Below are 23,728 nucleotides of genomic sequence, written 5' to 3' on the forward strand. Positions count from 1 at the left end.
CTGCCATGTCAGCTGAGCTATGGGGTCACCTTGTTGCCAAGGCCGCCATCACAGGGGCTGGGCGCTGCTCAGAGCAGCTGGCACAGGCCTCCCGGAAGCACCTGACCAGCCCAGCCGTCCTTGGTGCTGGCAGCTGCTCTGAGCCTCCTGGGCGGGCAGAGTGTGTGTAAGGGGGACACAAATGATAAGGGCACAGGGTGGGGTGGCGGTGAAGGCGCAGTCAGCACCATATGTTTATTTTAATCTCAGGAGGGCTGTCTCTCTTGTGCACACACACATTTATATCCCCTAAGTGTGCGAGCCTACCCACTCACCACAGCCCGGCACCCCTGTCCCTCTTCCTCCCCCAAACCACCGAGCCCTGGGGTGGTCTCCCTGGGGTGGCTTCTGCAAGTCCGCTGCAGTTATTTTTATTTCCCAGTGCTTGCACCCCACTTAGCTTGCTCGATAACCAGCTGGAAGAGAAGGGGATGCATTTGTGTCCTACCAGCAGGAAAGTTGGCTGTTCTATCAGATAAGGTTTTAAAAGAGAAAGAAAAAAAATTTTAAAGCTTTATCCTTTTAAAGATTTTTTAGACTTTTTTTTTAATTTGATAGGACAGAGAAAAATTGAGAGGGTCAGGGAGATAGAGAGGGTACGAGAGATACAGAGACACCAGCAGTCCTGTTTCACAGCTCATAAAGTTCCCCCCCCTGCAGGTGGGGAGCGGGGTCTTGAACCTGGGTCCTTGCACATGGGAATGTGTGCACTCTACCAGGTGCACCACCACCACCCAGGCCCCCAAAAAACTTTTAAATGAGACTGGCAGTGGTGCACCCAGTTGAATGTACATACTACCATGCACAAGGACCCAGGTTCAAGCCCCCATCCCTGCCTGCAAGGAGGGAAGCTTCATGAGTGGTGAAGCAGGTCTATAGGTGTCTTTCTGTCTCTCTCCCTCTGTCTGTCCCCTCCCTCTCAATTTCTCTCTGTCTTGTCAAAATAAATAAAACTAAAAAAAGAAATCTTAGAGGAGACGTGGGCTGGGTTCAGAAGCTCATCTTAGTTTTTTTTTATTTATTTAATCTTTATTTATTTTGAATAGAGACAGAAATTGTGAGGGAAGGGGGAATTAGTGTGGGAGAGAGACAGAGAGACACCTGCAGACCTGCTCCACCACTCATGAAGCTTTCTCCCTGCATGTGGGGACCAGGGGCTTGAGCCCAGATCCTTGCACACTGTATGTGTGTGCTTAGCCAGGTGCACCACCGCCTGGCCTTTCATCTTAGTTTTAATAAGGTCTTTCCAGAGCTTCTGGAGGTGGGGGCCGTGGCCTCTGCAGGGGGGAGTCGTGGAAAGTCCTGTGTGACTGCAGGCTGCTCCTGAGGGTGCCCGGACAGCCTGGCCCTCACCCCTCAGCAGCCCCTTTGCACCCTTTTGCACTCTGGAGGGCTGAGCTCTGCCGCTTAGCTGAGTCTGCCTGCACATTTCCGGGAGACCCGGCTGTTTGAGCAGCTCCAGCCTCATTTTGGGGGGGTCATGAGGAGGCACAGGCCTGCGTGTGGGGCCTGGGGGAGGTGGCTGCAGGAGAACACGGGGGCACCCTGGGCCCTTTGGTCTGGGCAGTTACGGGCACCTCCTAGTATCCTGAGACAGAGGCAAAGACTGGGGGAGGCCAGGGAGGCTGGGGAGGGCTTGACTGGATGAGAGATGGCCTCTCCTCCTGTCCAGCAGCTGTTCCCTGCCCTACCAGGGGCTCTGCATGCCTGTGTGTATGTGTGTATATGTGTGTGTCTTGATGTGCATGTTGGTGTCTACGTGTGTGTGCAGGAGTGTGTTTGAGTCTATGTGCCTGTGTATATGTGAGTGTGTGTGTGTATGCCTGAGTGTGGCTTTGTGTGTATATGTGTTAGTGTGCCTATGTGTGTGTGCCTATGTGCCTGTGTGTGCCTATGTGCCTGTGCCTATGTGTGTGTGTTTGTGCCTCTCTGTGCGTGTGTGCCTGTGTGTATCTGTGCCTGTGTGCCTGTGTATGTCTGTGTGTGTGTGTGTGTGTGTGTGTGTGTGTGTGCCTGGCACCCAGGTAAGGCTTCTCACCCTGAGGGAGGCCCATGCAGACCAGCAGAGCAGGTTCTAGGCTCGGGCTCTGGAACAGCTGGTTCCTCCCTCTTGCAGGCGGGCTGGGTGGCAGGTATCTGCCTGCCCACCGTGATACCCTTGTCCCTGTCCTTGTCCACAGGTGGCAGCACCTGCCCCAGGATCGTGGTGGACCCCCCCTGCTGGAGGCGGAGCGACACCCCTCTGTTGGAACAGAATGTGCCAGAAGGCCAGGCTCAGGGACTAAATGGAAAGCCTCCTGCCAAACACTCAGCTGCCAGAGCAAAGCCAAAAGGTACCCAGTGGTGGGGAGGGGACCTGGCAGAACACAGCCAACCAGGGGAGTGGGCATGGAGGGGGCTCAGGGGACACAGTCTGGAGGGATGCAGGCACGGAGGGGGCCTAGGAGACAAGGCTGGGGAGGGGTGCGGGCATGGCAAGCAGTGGGTGGGAGCTAGTGCTGCCTTGCTCTGGGTGCGGCAGCCTGGCATGGTTTCTGGCATGGCAGTGGCTTTCTGCCTGGGAGCAGCCAGGTGAGCTGGGTTTGTCTGGGATGGACATGTGAGGCGGCTGAGGGCTCCTGGGACAGAGCAGTGAGAAGGCAGCGCACAGCTGACCAGCTGAGCCACCCACATGGGGAGCAGGCTCTGGAGGCGGAAGTTGTGGATTCTGTTCTGTGCCCTTTCTAGTTTTGTTTGTTTTTTTCTGTTTATTTTTCATTAAACAGAGCCCTGCTCAGCTCTGGCTGATGGTGGTGTTGGGGATGGAACTTGGGACCTCAGAGCCTCGGTAGGAAAGAATTTTGCAGAGCTATTATGCTGTCTCCCTGCCATTATTATTATTATTATTATTATTATTACTATTATTATTTTCCCCAGAGCCCTGCTCAGCTCTCTGGCTGATGGAAGTGCTGAGAAATGAACCTGGGACTTCAGAGCCTCAGGCAAGAGAGTCTTTTGCAGAACCACTATGCTGTCTCTCCAGCCCCCTGTCCTTTCACAGATATCTTTCTAGTCAGTGGGTATTAACTTTGAGCAGCACAGAATTAACATCCTGACAGTGGAGAGCCTTTTGAGCCTAATGTGCAGTGCTCTACCTTGATGGACCTTCATTGAAGCTAATAGTTCTGGGCTAGGGAGACATTCCTGCCTGAGGCTCCAAGGCCCCAGGTTAGTCCCCAGCACCACCATCAGCCAGAGCTAAGCAGGACTCTGGTCTCAGCCTCTCTCTCTCTCTCTCTCTCTCTCCCTTTCCTATATCTCTCATTAAAATAAGACAAATAGGATAGGGCTGGGAGACAGCACAGGGGTTCTGCAAAAAGATTCTCCTGCCTGAGGCTCTGAGGCCACAGGTTCAATCCCCAGCACCACTATCAGCCAGATAATAGTAATAATGATGATACTAATTATAACAATACAGTACTGAGCATCTTCAGAATTGTGCTTTGGGGGGGAAAGGGTTTTGTTGTTGTTGTTGTCTTCAGGGTTTACGTAGTCTGGGTTGACTTTTTCAGGCAGAGACTGAGAAGACAGGGGTGAGAGTTGGGGGTTGGCAGAGGTTGTGAGGGAGGCACCAGCACTGAAGCACTCTAATGCCGTGGGGCCAGGCTTGAACCTGGATCACCCACATGGCAAAGCAAGTGTACCATCCAAGTGAGCTACTTGCCACTGATGACGACCGTTTCTGTGTGTCTCATTTTGTACTTACTGTAGTCTCTTTCCCACCCCTGGAAGCAAAGTCTGTGATGGAGGCAGGAGAACGTATTATAAAAGCATCAGCATCTTTCTTTCTTTCTTTCTTTCTTTTTTTCTTTCTTTCTTTCTGCTCTGGCTTATGATGGTACAGGGGATTGAACCTAGGACTTCAGAGCCTCAGGCATGAGAGTCCCTTTGCATTATGCTATCTACCCCTGCCCTCCTTTTTTCTTTATTTAGGTTTGTATTTGCCTCCGGGGTTATCGCTGAGGTTTAGTGTCAAAATTACAAGTCCAATGCTCCTGGCAGCCATTTATTTTTTTTATTTTTTTTACCATTTTATTAGCCAGGACAGAGAGAAAATGCTAGAGTAGGGGGAGACAGAGAAGGAGGAAGGAGAGAGAGAGACAGACACCTGCAGATCTGCTTCACTGGTTGTGATGTGTCCCCCCTTCAGGTGGGGAGCCAAGGGCTGAACCTGGGTCCTTGTGGTTAGTACTATGTGTGCTTAACCGAGTGCACCACCACCGGCCCCTCAGTGCTGCTCTCTAAAGTCCTGATGTGTTGTTGCTCTCTGGAAGAGATCTTTGAAGGGACCTGGATGGAATCTTCCAGGTCAGAGGCCTTTGGTCTCACTGCTGGCTGCACAGGTTGGGGTGGGAAGCAAACCCAAACTTTTGGTTACTGTGGAGAGTGCCCCCTCTTCAGCCTGTCATTTCTCCTTGGGACATGGCTATCCAATAACATGACATGACAGAAACAGAAGTAGCCCTGGTCAGACCTTCATTCCTTTTACTCGCAAAACACAGAACTCTGTCTTGCCCCTTCTCTCTGAGCTGACCAAGCCAGGTCTGAGGTAAGAATATCAAGTCTGAATATAATTCGATTTTATGACATTATTCAATTTAAAGCAAGACTCTCATTAATTAAAAAGCCCCCTTTTACAATATTTATTTATTTATTTATTTATTATTGGGTAGAGACTGAGAAATTGAGAAGGGAGGGGGACATAGACAGGGAGAGAGAACAGGTCTGCAGGTGTCTATCTATCTGTCTATCTTTTTTTTTTTTTTTTTCCTCCAGGGTTATTGCTGGGTCTCAGTGCCTGCACTACGAATCCATGGCTCCTGGCAGACATTTTTTCCATTTTGTTGCCCTTGTTGTTATTATTGTTGCCATTGCTGTTGTTGTTGGATAGGACTGAGAGAAATGGAGAGAGGAGGGGGAGACAGAGAAGGGGAGAGAAAGATAGACACCTGTAGAAAGATAGACCTGCTTCACCACCTGTGAAGCTACCCCCCTGCAGGTGGGGAGCTGGGGGCTTGAACCAGGATCCTTACTCAGGTCCTTGTGCTTCACACCATCTGCACTTAAATTACTGTGCTATCACCCAGCCCCCAAAGAATTCATTTATTTATTCATGAGAAAGATAAGCAGAGAGAGAAAGAACCAGACATCACTCTGGTGCATGTGCTGCCAGGGATTGAACTCGAGACCTCATGGTTGAGAATCCAATGCTTTATCCACTGCACCACCTCCTGGACCACTCTATGTTTCTATCCCTCTCTATTTCCTTTCTCCTTTCAATTTCTTTCTGTTTTATAAAAAAAAAAAAAAAAAAAAAAAGCCACCAAGAGCCATGGATTTGTAGTGCTGTCACCAAGGCCCAGCAGTAACCCTGGAGACAAAATAAATAAATAATAAAAAGAAATGGAGAGAGAGAGAGAGACCTGCAGACCTGCTTCACCCCTTGTGAAGCTTTACCTCTCAAAATTGTGTTGTTGTTTCTTCCAAAAGAAGGGGGTACAGGCAGTGGCACACTGTAATATGATTGCTTAACCAGGTGCACCACTGCCTGTTCCCCCTTCTTTTGGGAGAAACAACACAATTTTGAGACCACAGATGACCTTGACGCTGCTGTGCTCTAATTACTTGGGACCTGATATCTTGCTGTTCAAATGCACATTAACTTCCCACTGTGGGAAGCTCAGTGCTTAAAACCACAGGACTTGCATTCCTGAGAGGGGGCATGGGCTCAGTTCCAGTCATTGGCCTGTACTAAGCTGAGTGGTAGGCTTTGGTTTCTCATTAAAATAGCTAAATGCATCTTTAAAAATATATACTGCCACCTCTGACCTCTGACTGGAGACCTGCCACCTCTGACCTTTGACTGGAGACCTGTCATCTCTGTCCACTGGAGAACTGCCACCTCTGACCTCTGACTGGAGACCTGCCACCTCTGACCTTTGACTGGAGACCTGTCACCTCTGTCCACTGGGGACCTGCCACCTCTGACCTCTGACTAGAGGCCTGTCACCTTTGTCCTCAGGAGATCTGTCACCTCTGTCCTCTGCCTGGAGGCCTGTCACCTCCATCCTTGTGGTGATTCTTCTAGAAGGGGAGGCAGCTGAATGCCGTTATTAGTGGTGAAGAGAGAATCATTCTCTAATAAGGTGCCTGCTGCCAACAGGTTGATGTCTGTTTATTGATAGCCAACAAGTCAACCATTTTGGAGAACCAAAATTTGTTAAAGACTGTTTTGTATTCACTAAACTTGTTCCACTTGGATCTTTTGTGACTGAGATCCTTGGAGATGTGACAGAGTTTCCTAGGAGAGAGAGGAAGTGAGAGAGAAAGCAGAGTTCCACTGCAGGTACTGGTGTTACAGTCTCAACTGAGCAGTTCCCCTCATCCAAAACCAATTGTAAGACAGAGGGGAGCTTTTGCAGGTGAGCCCAGCGCCTCCAGCTGTCCCTCTGAGCTCCTCCCTGCCCTGGGAATCCCGTCTGGATTGCTGAAGCAGCCAGGCTCTCCGTGCATGCAGGTGAGGGAGCTGGCAGCTGGGTGGCAGCTGGAGCCCATGGGTTCTGCACACTCTCTGGCCTGGTTGGGGCAGGTCTGGCCACTATTGGAAAGCCACCACATTGTCTGGGTGGTTTGGGAAGGGGTTGGGGTAGGGACCAGATGCTTTCCTTTGCTTCTAGAGTGAGGTGCCCCCTGTGGACAGCCCCCTGTGGACGTGCCCTGAGTGGAGGGTGCCCTGGCATGTGCTAGTCTTTGATCCCGTCCTCAGTGAAATGGCTGCCTGCCACCTGTGTGTTCCCCAGTGCTGGCAGCCAGTCAGCTCCTCTCTCTCTTCTTACATTGCAAAACTCACCTTGCATTACAAAAAAAAAACATTTTATGCATCACCAGGGTGTGAACCAAGGGTCTTGCTCACGTGACACAACCAGGCAGCTCCCTCAAGCCCAACTTTTTTTTTAAACCTTTTTATTAGTGATTTAATGCTGATTTATAAAATTATGAGATAGTAGGGGTATGATACCACACCATTCCCACCACCAGAGTTCTGTGTCCATGTTCCCTCCACTGGAATCTGTCCTGGTCCTCCCAAGGTCACAGATGTGGGCTGACTATTATTTCTATAGATGTATATATATACATCCTTTCTCAGTCTCATACTACTTCTGAGTGTCCTTTTTTTTTTTTTTCCTCCAGGGTTATTGCTGGGCTCGGTGCCTGTACCATGAATCCACCGCTCCTGGAGGCCATTTTTTTCCCCCTTTTTGTTGCCCTTGTTGTTGTAGCCTCGTTGTGGTTATTATTATTACCATTGTTGATGTTGTTCATTGTTGGATAGGACAGAGAGAAATGGAGAGAGGAGGGGAAGACAGAGAGGGGAGAGAAAGATAGATACCTGCAGACCTGCTTCACCGCCTGTGAAGCGACTCCCCTGCAGGTGGGGAGCCAGGGGCTCGAACCGGGATCCTTACGCCGGCCCTTGCGCTTTGCGCCACGTGCGCTTAACCCACTGAGTCACTGCCCGATCCCCCCCCTTTTTTTTATCTCCTTGACTCCTAGTGGAATTGGAGTTCAGCGCCCTCTGGTCATCTTCCCCTAACATTTTTCCCTCTCTAGGAGTATGGACCAAAATTCTTTTTGGGGTACAGAAGGTGGAAGGTCTGGCTTCTGTAATTGCTTCTTTGCTGAACATGGGCACTGGCAGATGGTTCCATACCCTCAGCCTGTTTCTCTTTCCCTAGTGGGGCAGGCCTCTGGAGAGGTGGGGTTCTAGGACACATTGGTGAGGTAGAGGTAGCCGGCCCAAGGAAGTCAGGATGGAATCATGGTAGCATCTGCAACTTGGTGGCTATAAGACAGTGAGATATAAAGCAGAACAAAATGTTTAGTAAGTAGGAACCAAAAAAGTAGGGATGAGCAGATAAGATTAGGGATTTTAGTGTTTAAAAAAAAGTAGGAAGTCTTTTTTAGGTATGATCCTTGGACCCCATGACTTTGATAGTTTTTGCTTGAGCTTAATAGCTAACATGGAGGTGGAATCTAAATATTGTCTGGAGGGGCTGGGCGGTAGCGCAGCAGGTTAAGTCCACCTGGCGCAAAGAGCAAAGACTGGTATAAGGATCCTGGTTCAAGCTCCCGGCTCCCCCACCTGCAGGGAGATAGTTTCGCAAGCAGTGAAGCAGGTCTGCAGGTGTATATTTCTCTCTCCCTCTGTCTTCCCCTCCTGTCTCCATTTCTCTCTGTCCGATCCAACAACAACAACAATAAACAACAAGGGCAACAAAATGGAAAAAGATGGCCATCAAGAGCAGTGCATTCATAGTCTCAGCACTGAGCCCCAGCAATAAGCCTGGAGGGAAAAAAAGAAAAGAAAAAAGAAGAGCCCAGCAAACAGCTCTGTCAATGCACTTGTCACCCTGACCCCAACAGAGAGAAATCTGTGTGTTCATGTGTGCCCTAAACATCCCCAGGGCTTGGCACCTCCTGCCACTGCTTAACTGTCCTTGAGAGTCTGCTCTGAGCATGTTGGTGGGAAAGTCCTCAGAGCCATGTAACAGCGTAGTGGAGATGGAGAACCTGGGGGACTTGGGCAGCCACTTGTCATTCGTTAGTGACCCCCAGGACTGCTCTGGGAAGGCCCGAGGACAGCCGGGTGTGTCCTGTGTGCACAGCCACTTCCTGCTTCAGACATCCCGCTAGCAATGCCCACATCATCCTTGCTGGCAAAACTGTTTTCTGCTGCAAGATCTTCGGCTCGGGCCTTGGAGGCTTAGTGTGCATTTGTTCCACACAGGAAGTGTCTGCTGAGACCCAGCAAATGCTACATGGGCGTCAGCACCTGCCTCCGCACAGGTGCTGTGTGACAGGCTCCCCCCCACCCCCGGGAGTCTGGGGGAAGCTCTGTCATCCACACATAGAGCCTGGCCTCTCACTCCGGCTGAGAGGGGAGGGGTTGGTGCCTGGGGTCGCCAGACATTTCTACCATGTGAGAGGTGACAGTGGTGCAGGAGCCAGGCCTGGAGCCGGGACCATGCTTCCCAGGGTTTGTAAAGAGGGTATGGGGTGTGGGGGGCACAGGCTGGAGACACCAACTGTGGACACGCAGAGGCTGTAGCCTGCCCCTCTCCCTGCTTAGCCAGGGCTGGACACAAGGCCGGGGCTGTGTGTCAGAACTGGCTCACCAACAGGCTGGCATGTGATTTTTTTTTTTTTTTCTCTTAAAAGAGTGGTTTTTAAAAATTATTTATTGGGGGAGTTGGGCGGTAGCGCAGTAAGTTAAGTGCACGTGGCGCAAAGTGCAAGGACCAGTTAGGATCCTGGTTTGAGCCCCCGGCTCCCCACCTGCAGGGGAGTCGCTTCACAGGTGGTGAAGTAGGTCTGCAGGCATCTCTCTTCCTCTCTATCTCCCCCTTCTCTCTCAATTTCTCTCTGTCTCTATCCAATAACAGACACACAGATAAATAAACAAAATTATTTATTGAACAGAGGTAGAAATTGAGAGGGAGAAGGAGATAGAGAGGAAGAGAGACACCTGCAGCCCTACTTTACCACTTGTGAAGCTTCCCCCCTGCTGGTGGGGAAAGGGGGCTTGAACCTGGGTCCATGGTAGTATGTGCACTTAACTGGGTGTGCCACCACACAGTCACAGGGATATATCATAGGAGTCTCATGAGTAGTGACTATTAAGTAAAAATAATATGCCTGGCTTTCTTCATTATCTATAAGACTTTGGTGTAAAAGAAAAAGCAGCTCCTATCATTCCTCCCCACCCCTTATGGGGATGGTCTACAGGACAGTTGTTGGCACATGGCTACGATGTCTCCTCTCCCTTTGGTAGATGCCTGCAGAACTATTGCCCCCCAGCCTAGATCCTTTTCCACCATCCTACACCAGGACTCCCCACTCTCCATTCTTCTTTCCCAGAATTCTTTGCTTTGGTGCAATATGCCAAACCCAGTCCAAGTTCTGCTTTGTGTTTCCCCTTTTGTTCTTATTTCTCAACTTCTGCCTATGAGTGAGATCATCCCATCTTCATCCTTCTCATCCTGGCTGATCTCAGTTGACATGATACCCTCAAGCTCCATCCCAAAGGAGGTGAAGAGGGTGAATTTGTTGTTCTGGGTCTTCTGCCCAGAATTCTTGACTAAGAGCAGCATGATGTCACCTGGAGACCCAGTTGTCTCTGTGCCCACTATGCACTCATGGCTCCTGGTTCCCCGTGCTCCCTGGTTAGGGCTGAGGGCTAGCTTCTGACACTGGCTTGGGGGAGCTGTTTTGTGCCCCCCAACCCCACCTGTGGGGAGCAGGATCTTCAGTAAGAAGTGTCAGTGGTCTCCTGTCTCCCCTGCTCTGGGTTCCTGAGCTGGCAGCTCCGGGGAGCAGGAGGTGGTGTCACCCCAGGGCGAGAGGCTTGTGCCCAGTTCAGGGCACCCAGTGGGGGGTCTTTATACCACAGTCTGACTCGTCTGCTCCCCGTTTCCTCAAGTGCTAGATGCTGGGGCTCACTGGGCAGGCTACCCACCTTGTGTGTATGACTAAGCACTGAGCCATGCCATCACAGGGAGGTACCAGTGCTGGGGTGTCTCTTGTGTCAGTGAGAAAGTGGCCTGGAGCCATGAGACTGTGTGTGTGTGAGGCGCTGGTACCATTGGATGGATGGATGGAAGGATGGATGGATGGATGGATGGATGGGTAAATGAATGCTGCCTCCTCTTCCTCCTCCTCCTCTTCTTCTTCAATATCTGTTTTTGAGGGGAACAGGCTGGCATGCACCTGGTTGAGTACACAAGTTACCATGCACAAGGACCAGGGTTCGAGCCCCCCCCCCCCAGTACAGCAGGGAATCTTCTTGAAAAGTGAAGCAGTTCTGTAGGTGTCTCTCCTTCTCTCTCCCTATCTCCCCCTCCCCTCTCAACTTCTCTCTGTCCTAGCCAATAAAATGGAAAAGAAAAAAGAAAAGAAAAGGGGGGTGGATGGTGGCACACCTGGTTGAGCTCACATGTTACAATGCTCAAGGACCTGGGTTCGAATCCCCAGCCCCCACCTGCAGGAGGAAAGCTTTGCAAGTGGTGAAGCAGTGTTGCAGGTGTCTCTCTGTCTCTCTCCCTTTCTGTCACTCCATTCACTCTTGATTTCTGTCTGTATCTATCCAATAAGTAAATAAAGATAATACAAAAAAAATTTTTTAAAGCAAGAAAAGAAAGAGGGAAAAACAAATAGAAGAAAAATTGTTTGTAAAAGCACTTGTTTGTGCCCAGTGAGTGCATCTGGGAACGCCTGTCCAGGGGACATTTACTCCTTCTCTGTAACTGCCATGTCGGGAGCCCTGGCACCCCCAGAGCAGCCCTGACCCCAGGCCCCCCTCTGTCCACAGTGCCTCCCAAGCCAGTCCACCTGCAGAGCCAAACCCCACCTGCCTGCAGACCTGCAGCCGCCATGGAGGACATGAGGCCCAGGCCGGCCCCCTGCCCCATGCAGGACAAGCCCAGCAAGGTGTCCGACCTCATCAGCCGCTTCGAAGGAGGCAGGTGAGAGCTAGATACAGAGAGGACAGGGCAGGGCAGGGGGCAGTGAGCCAGGGCTGTGCCCACACAGCCAGAGGGGACAGCTCCTACAGGGCCTGCGTTCAAGTCCCAGCCACCGCATGGAGTGCCTGCACAGGGAGCTTCACAAGCGGGACAGCAGTGTGGCATCGCCTCTCCTCCAGCTGTCTCTGTCTCCCTCTCTGTCTCTGGATCTATCTGGGAAAGAGAGATGCAGCACTGTGCTCCCCGATGCTGGGCCACCTCTGCCTCAGCCAGGCCGTGTTGCCCCGTGTTGCCCCGCCCCACTGGGGACTCTTCCCTAGAGGGTCTCGGGGTTGGTGGGAAGAGGCTCTGCAACCCAGGCTCCCCACTTCCCAGAGCTTTCTGTACAGGCTGCACAGAGCTCAGCCAGCAGAGAGAGAACCTACCAAACATGAAGCCCTTGGGTTGAGCCCCAGCCCCCCAGGGTAGCACCTTGGGTGGTGCTGGGGAAGTTCTGTGGGTGGTGGGGTGGAACTGAGATATCTCTCCTGTCTCTGTGTCTCTCTGGAATGTAGTGAGTGAAGAGTCAGAGAGGCTGCTCAGCATGGCTTTATGCATGCCAAAGGCCCTGGGCCCCCACCCCATCATCACATTAAAGAAAATAAAAAAGTGAGTTATTGGGGCCAGGCAGTGGTGCACCTAGTAGAGCAGACTCACCAGCATACTCAAGGACCTGGGTTCAAGACCCCTGTCCCCAACTATAAGGGAGAAGCTTCAGGAGTGGTACAGCAGGGCTGCAGGTCTCTCTTGCTCTCATTCTCTCTTTCTCCTCTCTCTCTCTCTCTTGCTCACTCGCTCTCTATTTCTTTGCCTCTATGAGAAAAGGAAGAAAGAAAAAAATGGCCACTGGGAATGGTGTGGAGCCCTCCTACAGGCACCAAGCCCCAGGGATAACTTAGGATATTAATTAAAACATATCCCATAAAAGATGGGCTGGGAAGACAGTGGCCCTGCTCGCTAAGTTCTCTGTCCAGCCCTTCACAGGTCTCTGAAGCTGCCGAAAGGGGCAGGGTCCCCTGATCTTGCCTGTGACACTGCAGGGAAGCTGCCACTTGGGGCATGTCTGGGCCAAGCACTCACACCTCCTGCCCACTGTTGTGTCTTCCAGCTCCTTGTCCGGTTTCAGTGATGTGAAGAGAGAGCCTGCCATGCCCACGCATGCCCCCAGGACCCCGGGGAGGCATGGTCCCCCTGGCCTTCAGCCCAGGGCCCCCTGCCAGCCCCAGCCTGTGAATCAGGGGCCTGGAGGTGCCCCTCTGTGCATGGCCAATGGCCTGCCCACCACCCCAGAGGAAGACCTCCCCACTGGCACACCCAGCCCCGGGACTCCCGATCAGACTCCAGAGCCCCCTGCTGGCACGTGTTTGGTGAACGGAGAGCACGGGGAGACAGAGACCCCTGGGGGCACCCAGCAGGGTGACCCAGAGGCTGCAGGCAGCCTGGGGGCCCCAAGGCCTGGCCTCGAGCTGCTCCCTGAGGACGCCAGGGTGGACTCTGAGCTGGGGGGGGCCCTCAAGGCAGGAGTAGAGCTCCCTGCTGAGCAGACGGAGGAGCCGGAAGAGCCAGGACAGATGGACCGGTCAGGACAGACAGACCAACCAGGACAGACGGAGGAGCTGGACCAACCTAGGCAGCTGGAGCAGACAGAAGAGCCAATGTCGGCCCCTGAGCCCAAGGTAAGGGAGAGGGCAAGTTGGGGAGGCCAGCAAGGGCCTGGGCCTCACAGGCACTGTCTTGGGGGCACTGTGGCCACTGAGTGTGGGTCAGCAGTGCTTTGGGCAGTACCCGGGGATGCAAGGGGCGGGGAAGCATTCCTACTTAGCCTGAGATCTCAGGATCTCCCGCTGAGGCTGACACAGAGGAGTGCAGCTCCCCAGAGAGCCAGGGAAGCCCCTGGTTTCCCAGGGCCCGGGCTCTTAGGACAGGGGTCCCCAGCCCCACCATGTTACAGCCGTGTTTCTGGGAAGCAGTGAGCTGGGCACCCACCTCTGTTAGCTGCTATGGGGCTCACCAAGTGCCCCCCCCACACACACACACACACTGGGGGACACACCCTATGTCCTCCGTCCTGTCTCTGCAGTGTTCTGCTACCAGGGGCTCGGGGATGAGTGTCACACAGCCCCACCCCATGGGGTGCTGGAGGTGGGGGCCAGTCATGCCTGCCTTTGAGCAGGCCCTTGGACAGGGGGCGGCCTGCGCAGGGAGCCGCTTGCTGTGCAGGGCTGGAGCTGGACTTTCTCGGGTACCCACCTTGTGGCAGTGGGGACACTGGGTCTCAGGGTGCCCTGGGTTCTGCAGGCTTCTGAGCTGAGGGAAGCAGCCCTGAGAAGATGGATACCCAGGTCCGGCCAGCCTGGTGTCCTTGAGTACTGAGGGGAGGGGGGCACAGCCCTCCTGGTAGCTGCTGGGTCACATCCAGGCAGAGCTGGGAATGAGACCTCATGGTGGAGGGGCGAGGCATCACTGACAGAGTCCCTCAGCTACTTAGCATGGGCTTTATCAGTGCACTATCTGATTTAGCTCTTTTTTTAAAGAAATATTTTTATTTTATGTTTTTTTAAAGAATTTATTTATTCATGAGAAAGATAGGAGAGAGGAAGAACCAGATATCACTCTGGTACATATGCTGCCGGGGATTGAACTCAGGACCTCATGCTTGAGAATTCAATGCTTTATCCACTGAGCCACCTCCTAGATCACTTATTTTATGTTTTAATGAGAGAGAGAGAGATAAAGACAAAGACCAGATCATTTCTCAGCTTTGGCCTGTGGTGGTACAGGAACCTCAGGTATGAGAGTGTCTTTGCAGAACCATTATACTGCCTACCCACTGCCCTGATTTTAATGCTTTTAAAAATGATATTTATGGGGGCCAGCCAGTAGTGCACTGGATTAAACACACGTACGATAAACACACGTACAAAGTGCAAGGACCAATGCAAGGATCTTGGTTCAAGCCCCCAGCTCCTCACTTGCAGGGGTGGGTGGCTTCACAGGCAGTGAAGCAGGTTTGTAGCTATCTGTCTTTCTCTCCTCTATCTTCCCTCCCCTCTCAACTTCTCTCTATCCTATCAAAAAATAAAATTTTAAAAATGGCCTCCAGGATTAGTGGATTCATAGTGCAGGCACTGAGTCCTGGCAATAACCCTGGAGGCACAAAACAAAAACCAAAAAAGTAAAAATAAAAACTATTTTTCAGACAGAGACAGAGAGCAATTGAGAGGGGAAGATAGAGAGGGAAAGAGACAGACAGACACCTGTAGCCCTGCTTTACCACTTGGGAAACTCTCCTGCAGATGAGGAATGGGGGCTCAAACCTAGATCCTTGTGCATGTCAGCAAGTGCACCACCACCTTGCCTCCCTCAGGATAGTCTTTTAAAAGGATTTAAGAAAAAATGATTCATTTATGGGGGCTGGGCAGTAGTGCACCTGGTTAAGCACACAAAGACAAGGACCTGGGTTTGAGCCCCCAGCTCCCCACCTGCAGGGGGTGTGTTTCCAGAGTGGTGAAGCAGGTCTGCAGGTGTCTCTCTTTCTCTCCCTCTCTCCATCTCCCTTTTTCTCTCAATTTCTCACTGTCCTATCAAGTATAATTGGGGGGAAAGATCCATTTATAGGAGAGACCAGCTCTAGCACTGACAGTGCCTGGGCTTGAACCTGGGCCTTCCACTACGCAAGCCCTGTGCTCTGCTGCTGTGCTGTCTCCCTGTCCTGCTGGGGGTGTTCAGAGGCACTGCCTCTTATCCTGCATTCAGCAGAAACCCCAAAGAGCCAACAGGAGAAAATGAGATGATCAGGTGTACTAGGAATGCCCGCCTTGTGGTACACTTGGCACTGATTCTGAGGGAAAGAATCCATAACACACAAAAAGCCAGCAGTTCCTTTCCTTAGAGCTCGTGAATGGATTTTCCCCCCTTTAGTCAAGACCCTGCACATGTGGCCAGCAGAGTTTTAATTTTTCTTTCCTTTTAAGTTCAGATATACAGAGATGGAGAAGGGGAGAGAAAGAGAGAGAGACCACAGCCCTGAGCCACCATCTGTGGAGCTTCCCCTGGTGTCACGTTGGCTCCCATGTGGAGCCAGAGGCCCAAACCAGACCCCTACACGGCTTTAGTGAGCACCCTGATGGGTGTATTGCTGCCCAGCCCCCATTTACTGGTCTTCATGGCACCTCCCAGCAGAGAAAGTTGAAATGAGGAAGTGGGCAGCAGCGGTGAGTCAGCCTGACAGCCTCTCCCGGACACTCTGCAGCCTCTCCACCTCCCCCTCCTCCACCCGCGCCCACGCCTGTGCCCACCGGAGATGGCAGCCACCTAGTAGGCCCTGGGTGACCCCACCCCGTACTGGTCGCCGGGAGGGAATGCTGCCTCCGGGGTGTCTCTACGATCCGGTGAGGAGGGGCGTGGCGGGTGGGGCTGGGGCCACTTCTCCAGTCGGCCACCGCTCTTCGTGGGGCAGGACAGTGCGCCACGGCCCTGTCCCCAGGTCGCGTGCAGGGAGACTGAGCCCTGTGTGCTGGCAGAGATGAGGGAGGTCTCACCGAGAATGAGGCCGGCCGAGGGGTCTGGTTGGCTGGCGCTGTGACCCGGGGCTGCTCACACGAGGGCGCAGGGGTGAGGGGCCGCTTCTCAGGTCCCCTGGGTGTCACTGCGGGGCGGGTGTGGCTGGAGGTGGGTGAGGCTCAGGTGTGAAGGAGTGTTGGGGGGGAAGCCCACCTGGAAGCAGGCAATGGCTCTGCTATGTACTGGGGGAGCTCCGGCCTGGGCTCCACAGCAGGATCCAGAACCCTGCCCCCAGGGAGGAAGAAAGGAGGGAAGAAGAGAAAGGAGGGGGAGAAAGAAAAAGAGAGAGAAAGAGAGGGAGGAAGGAAAGAAGGAAGGGAGGGGAGGGAAGGAAGAAGGAAGGAAAGGAGAGGAGAGGGAAGAAAGGAAGGAAAGAAGGAAAGGGAGGGAAGAAGAGGGAAGGGTGGAAGGCCAGCTGTGGTGCATCTGCTAGAGCACACATATCACCATGCTCAAGGACCCAGGTTCCAGTCCCTGCTCCCCACCTGCAGGGGGGAAGCTGCGTATAGATAGATAGGCTGTGTGTGCGGGCCACAGGGACTCCAATGGCCCCTCCCTCCCAGGCTTGTCACAGCACCTGCCCCACCCCCTCCTAAAGCAAATGTGATGGCCTCGTGCGGAGGGGAAAGGGGAGAACCCCACAGCAGAGACTGATGGGAATGTGGCGCTTTTTTATTTTTAAGTTTTTATTAGTGATTTGATATTGATTAACAAGATTGTAAGATCACAGGGGTACAATTCTGTACAGTTCCCACCACCAGAGTTCCATGTCCCATCCCTTTACTGGAAACTTCCCTATTCTTTATCCCTCTGGGAGGCTGGACCAAAATTCTTTATGAGGTGCAGAAGGTGGGAGGTCTGGCTTCTGTAATTGCTTCTCCACTGGACGTGGGTGTTGGCAGGTGGATCTACACCCCCAGCCTGTTTCTGTCTTTCCTTGTAGGGCAGGGCTCTGGGGGAGATGGGGTACCAGGACGCACTGTTGAGACTGTCTTCCCAGGGAAGTCAGGATGGTGTTATAGTAGTGTCTGCAACTGGGTGGCTGAAAGGTGGTAAGATATAAAGCAGGACAAATGGTTTTATAAGCAGGAACCCAAAGGTAGGAATACAGCAGGTGAAATTAGGTGTCTTCAGGAAGAAGCCAGGAAGTATATTTTAAGTATGGGAACGTGGTGCTTTGTAAGATGTCATCAGTGGTGCTGGAGATAGCTCACACAGTAGAATGCAGGGGTCACCACGTGTCAGGCTGGGCTTGAGCCCCCGCACCACAGGGGAGCACCCTGGGGGCATAAGGGGAAGCTCCAGGCATGGTGGAGCAGGTTATGCTTTGTCTGTCTCTCTCCTGTTCTTTCCCATTCTACACAAAAGATGGGAAAAATCATTTAGAATAGGCTCTGAAATGCCTGTTTCCCAGTGGTCCTGGAGACCTGAGTTGCCACTTGGCTTTGAACCTGGAGGTCCTGGGCCTTGTCCACATGCTCAGACAAGTATCCAGGAGATACTGATCTCCTGAGCCTCAGTGACACAGTCACACACACAAGTGACACATGTGACAGCCACAGGCCACCTCCTCCCCCTGGCCCTCTGTTCCCCTCCCTGGCTGGTCTCTGGGGTTCAGGCTGGTTTGTGGGAGCTGGCCAAGTGGGTCTTGGTGCCTGGCTCAAGAGAGCACACCTGACTCTTCATGAAGCTTCATGCAGGGCCTGGGTGGTGGCGTACCCAGCTGAGCACATACATCACAGTGCACAAGGACCCGAGTTCAAGTCCCTGCTCCCCACCTGCAGGGGGGAAGCTTCATGAGTGGTGAAGCAGGGCTGCAGGTGTCTCTCTGTCTCCCTCCCTCTCTACCTCCCCCTCTCCATGTCTCTCTGTCCTACCAAATATAAGAAAAATCAGTGCGAAAGATGTGTTTTTAAATAAAAATAAGGGATAGAATTGCTATCATAGGGGAGGATAGTGTACAATATGGTAGAATCAAATAGAATGTGACAGACTACAGAAGAATAGTGTAGGTTAGGATAGGATATAGTAAACTTACCAGGATAGAACAGAACTGAACAGAATACAATTTGATTGAATGGAATAAAGTAGGGTAGAATGGTATAGAATACGATAGGAGCTGGGCTGTGTTGCATCTGATTCAGCACACCTGTTCTCATGCACAAGGACCCAGGTTCAAGCCCCTGCTCCCCACCTGCAGGGAGGAAGCTTCACGAGTGGTGAAACAGAGCTATAGGTGTCTCTCTGTCTCTCTCCCCTTCTCCTTTCCCCTCTCAATTTCTCCCTGTCCTATCAAGGAAGAAGGAAAACAAAAACCAAAGAGGAGAGACACCACAGCACAGCTCCACCACCCATGCACCTTCCCTTGCTGACATCTGTGCAGTTAGCACCTGGCTCTGGGACTCAAACCTGGGGCTGTCACATGGAGCCCTGTGGTCCTGGCAGTCCTGGGAGAAGGGGTGATCTGGCCCCTGACTGTTAGTGGACAGTGACATAGCCAGCTGCCAGCTCGGATGCAGACTGGACAGCATGAGGGAACAGGGCTTCTGGGGAAGCTGGCTTATGGGGTCAGGTGAAGCTTGAGCTGGCCTCAGACCCCAGCAGGGACATGGAGTCCCTGGTCCTTGATTGCTGGGCTATCCTCTCGGCAGGTCCCCTGGATGTGCTGAGGAGGGAAAGGGGTCTAGGTGGGGGAGGGAGGGCAGGAGGGCCTAAAACCACAGGGTCAGACCAGGATTTGACCCAGCCCAGGGGATAGGGTGCTGAATCAGAATGGGGAAGTGGACTGTGACACCGTGGGGACACTGGGAAGGCTGTCATGATTGAGCTCAAAGCCGAGACTGGTGTCAGTTCTAGGGTCTTTTGACTGCCATGCCAGACCCAGGGCAGGGGGGGGGACAGTCGCTGTCCCCCAGGTCCCAGGTGGGCCCATGTGGCAAGGTCAGGTGCTGTGACTTGAGCCGGGGTCCCCTCTATACCCGAGGGTGCATGTGAGCCTCAGGCTGGGAGGAGTGACTCAGGTGGTAAATGCAGTCTGAAACTTCACCCTGGAACTCTACATCTTGTAGCCTACTATTAATCACAAAAAAGGAAGAGGAAAAAGAAAAAGAAAAAAAAATTAAAAGGAAGGAAAGAAAGGCACTTTGAATAGATTTACTTTTTATTTTTTATTTATCTTGAATATAAACAGAGAGAAATTGAGGGAGCCAGGCAGTGATACACCTGGTTAAGTGCACATAGTACTATCTGGGTTTGAGGCCCCGCTCCCTACCTACAGGGAGGAAGCTTCACGAGTGGTGAAGCAGATCTTCAGGTTTCTCTGTCTTTCTCTTGCTCTATATCCCCGCCCCTCTCAATTTCTCTCTGTCCTTCCCAATAAAATGGAAAAATCAGCCGCCAGGAGCAGTGGATTTGTAGTGCCGGCACTGACCCCCCCCCCCAATGATGACCCTTGAGGCAAAAACAAAGAAAGAAAGAGAGAGAGAAAGAAAGAAAGAAAGAAAGAAAGGAAGGAAGAAAGAGAGAGAAAGAAAGAAATGGAGGGAGGGAGGCAGGCAGGCAGGGAGGGAGGGAAGAGAGAAATTAAGAGGGCAGGGGGAAATAGATGCCTGCAGCCCTGCTCCACTGCTCATGAAGCTCCCCTCTCCTCGAACCCAGGTCCTCGCTAGTGGTAGTGTGCTCTCACCCAGGCATGCCCCATCGAGGGGTATAGCGCCTTGAGGAGCAGCAGCTGTGACCTGGCCGCATCTGTGAGACTAGAGTTCTGCAAGCCCCACTGTTGTGGTCCTGGGCCCATCCAGGTGCCCACAGTGCAGCCAGCAGAGCCCCAGCCATGTGCCCACCCGCCCACCTGCCCCTGGGACCTCAGGGCCATTTGTGAGTTTGCTGAGCAGGTCTGTCTGAGTGAGAGAACCCCGGGAAGGCGGCAGAGTCCTCCCCAAATGTGCTTGTACTGGGCTCAGTAGCTAAAGTGATTCTTTTTTTCCAAGTCACTTTATTGGAAGCAGCAAGGTTGACAAAACATTGTCACCTAAAGATGACTTTCCCCCCTTTTCTACCACCAGGATTATTGCTGGGGTTCAGTGCCAGCACTAAGAATCCACTGCTTCTGGTAGCCTTCTTTTCCTTAATTTTTTAAAAAAATCAGTAAGTAGGTAAATACGGGTTTGATCCCCAGCAGTACATGTGCAGAGTGATGCTCTGCTTGTTTCTCCTATCATAAAATTCAAGTAAATACATTTTTGCTTATGTATGTACTTTAATCAGAGACAGAGAGAGAGAGAGGACCCCCCCCCCAGCCCTGCTGAGCTCTGACTGTAGTGGTGCTGGGGACTGAACCCAGGACCTAAGAGCCTCAGGCAGGAGAATCATTTTACAGAATAATCATGCCACCTTTCCAGCCCCAGTATTATTATTTCCTGCTCTTGCTGATGGTGGTGCTGGGGACAGAACCTGGTACCTCATAGCCTCAGGCAGAAAATGCTTTTGCATAATCACCCTGCTAGGTCCCCAAACTATAAGTAAATATTTAAAAATAAATGAATATAACTGTTCGAGACTCCACCGCTACCTGACTGGGAAGGGGCAGCCAGCCCCAGCCATGATGGGTGATGGGGGTGGTGATGTTCCCAGATGGCCTGTGTGGACTACATATCCAGTGGTCAGAGCTGGCTGGACAGCCAGGCAGGTAGGGTGGCCACTCCCTTACCTGGTCAGTGGATGGGGCATTTGTGTTTTTGGAAGCTTCCGAGCCGCCAGCAGAGAGGGGCTCCCTGTGTGGCATGCATGTGCTGAAGACTTGGGCTGCTGGAATCGTGGGGTGCTGGGACTGAGTTTCATGCCAGGGTGGGGGCATGGAGACTTTCAGGGTGGACATGGGGTTGGGGGGAGTGACAGGTGCAGAGATGGGGTCCAGGCTCACCATCTCACCTACTGTGGTCTATTCTTCTTTCAGGAGACAAACGAGCAGAAACTCCATAAGATTGCCAATGAGCTTCTGCTCACGGAGCGAGCATATGTCAGCCGGCTGGACCTCTTGGACCAGGTAACCCTGCGCAGTGGCTCTGCTCCCTCCAGGGCTTCCCTGTCTGAGAAAGTTGTCTGGGACAGGGTAACCCCTGTGATGACAATTATTATTATTATTACTTATTGTAAAGAAGAAACCACCACAGGGTTGGGTGGTGGTATACAAGCCTGCTTCACAAGTGACGAAGCAGGGCTACAGGTGTTTTTCTCTCCTCCCTTCTCAATTTCTCTCTTCCCTATCCAATACAATAAAAAGGAAAAAGGGGGGGTTGGGCGGTGGTGTACCCACTTAAGTGCACATATCACTATGCACATGGACCTGGGTTCAAGCCCTGGCCCCCCCCCCACTCCCCACCTGCGGGGGGGGGAGCTTCACAAGTGTTGAAGCAGGTCTACTGGTGCCTCTCTGTCTCTCTCCCTCTCTGTCTATCTCCCCTCCCCTCTCAAGTTCTCTCTGTCCTGTCAAATAAGATAGAAAGAGAAAAATAAGCGCATGTACATGACGCAAAGCGCAAGGGCTGGCGTAAGGATCCCAGTTCGAGCCCCTGGCTTCCCACCTGCAGGGGAGTCACTTCACAAACAGCAAAGCAGGTCTGCAGGTGTCTAGCTTTCTCTCTCCCTCTGTCATCCCCTCCTCTCTCCATTTCTCTCCGTCCTATCCAACAACAACAATAATAACTACAACAATAAGGGCAACAAAACGGAATAAAGAAATAAGAATTAAAAAGAGAGAGAGAAATACGGAAAAAGAGAGAGGGAGAAAGAAAAAAATGAAAGTGGATTCATAGTGCCAGCACTTCTTCTTCTTCTAGTGTTTGCCCTGAACCCCAGCAGTAACACTGGAGGCAATAAATAAATAAATAAATACTAAAAAAAAAAAAAAAAAAGAACAAACCACTGCTATTATAAAAACCTCAGTAGCTTCTGCATAGTAGAAATAGCAGTTTGTCTAGGCTCTGGGAAGCCCCAGTTTCAGCTTGACGTCCAGATCCAGGGCCAAGAATCAAAACTCCCCTACACTGAGCATAGGTGAGCGCACAGATCTACCAGCAGCTGCACTGTGGGGAGCCAGCTATCTCTAACCACCTTCCCAAGGCAGGCAACCCCAAAGAGACTGGGTGCTGAGAGCGCAAAGACCAAGGGAGAGTGGCTTCTGCCAAGTCTCTCAAATAGTTTTCCATCATCACATCCCTCTTCCCCTGCGTGGGGAGGGCCTGTGCTGATGCTACCAGGACGAGATGCCTGACAGCCACGCCTGTGAGGCCCAGCTTCCTCCCACTGCTCTGCTCTGGGCAGTGAGCACTGCCCTAGCCAGGGGTGGCCACATCCAGTGGGGAAGCCCTGAGGTCACGCCCTGCCCAGGCCTCACAGCTGTGACTCAGACTCCCCAGCTCCAGGAGCTTCCTGCACAGCAGTACCCAGTACTCCTTGTTGAGTTGCTGGTTCTGCATAGCCCGCAGCTGACACTGTGAATACCCAATGGCCAGGGCCAGGTGGTGGCACACTCAGTTAAGCGCACATATTACCAAACTCAAGGACGTGGGTTCCAGCCCCCGGATCCCCACCTGTAGGGGGTCACTTCACAAGCGGTGAAGCAGGACTGCAGGTGTCTGTCTTTCTCTCCCTCTATCTCCCCGTCTTCTATTTCTCTCTGTCCCATCCAATTAAAAAATCAGGAAAAAAAAAAAGAAAAAATGGCCACTGGGAGCAGTGGATTCATAGTGCTGGCACCAAGACCCAGCAGTAACCCTGGTGGCAAAGAAAGGAAGAAAGGGGGAGTCAGTAGTGCAGCTATGGTAGTGCAGCTGGTTAAGTGCATGTGGCACAAAGCGCAAGGACTGGCATAAGAGTCCCGGTTCAAGCCCCTGGCTCCCCACCTACAGGGCAGTCGCTTCACAGGCAGTGAAGCAGGTCTGCAGGCGTCTATCTTTCTCTCCCCCTGTCTTCCCCTTCTCTCTCCATTTCTCTGTCCTATCTAATAACAGCAACATCAGTAACAATGATAACTGTAACAATAATGAAAACAACAAGAGCAACAAAAGAGAAAATAAATACTAAAAAAAAGAAAAAGAAAGAAAGGAAGAAAAGAAAGAAAGAAAGAGAAAGAAAGAAAGAAAGAAAAAAATTCTCGACAGCCCCTGGCAGGAGACAGGCTCCCAGCTAAGCCTCACACAGTGAGGGTACTCTAGGAACAGTCTGGGGCCAGCAAGAGCCACCTCCTTGGGGAGATCTCCCACACATCCAGCCCTGCCAGGGCCTTGGCCTGAGGGCCTTGTGGTTCATCAGAGGACTCCTGCCCCCACATGGTTACTGCTGTCTGCGCGGCCACCAGGTGTGCTCATGCTGCTCACCCAATAGGTGTCTCTCACCCTTTGCCACACTTCACTCAGAAGGGCCGGCTAGAGTCCTGCCCACTTTGTTCCCAAAGAAAAGGTCTCACCCTTTGAACGGCAGAGTAGTATTCCACTATCTCTACCCAAGATGGGTGGTTCTAACACTAA

The 23,728-nt window shown here is 52.2% G+C and overlaps 1 protein-coding gene across 3 annotated transcripts in view; it reads left to right on the forward strand.

Annotated features, from left to right (window-relative positions):
• FGD4 (FYVE, RhoGEF and PH domain containing 4) overlaps window positions 1-23,728 on the forward strand; it is an 86,059-nt gene that overhangs the window by 44,561 nt on the left and 17,770 nt on the right. For all 3 annotated transcript variants that reach the window (XM_060194629.1, XM_016191968.2, XM_060194630.1), the window contains exons 2-5: window positions 2,220-2,372; window positions 11,447-11,600; window positions 12,748-13,315; window positions 21,157-21,246. In XM_060194629.1, the coding sequence (XP_060050612.1) occupies window positions 2,220-2,372; window positions 11,447-11,600; window positions 12,748-13,315; window positions 21,157-21,246 (965 nt within the window). The remainder of the gene's footprint in view (window positions 1-2,219; window positions 2,373-11,446; window positions 11,601-12,747; window positions 13,316-21,156; window positions 21,247-23,728) is intronic.

Source organism: Erinaceus europaeus, chromosome 7, assembly GCF_950295315.1.
Source record: "Erinaceus europaeus chromosome 7, mEriEur2.1, whole genome shotgun sequence".
Lineage (NCBI taxonomy): Eukaryota > Metazoa > Chordata > Mammalia > Eulipotyphla > Erinaceidae > Erinaceus > Erinaceus europaeus.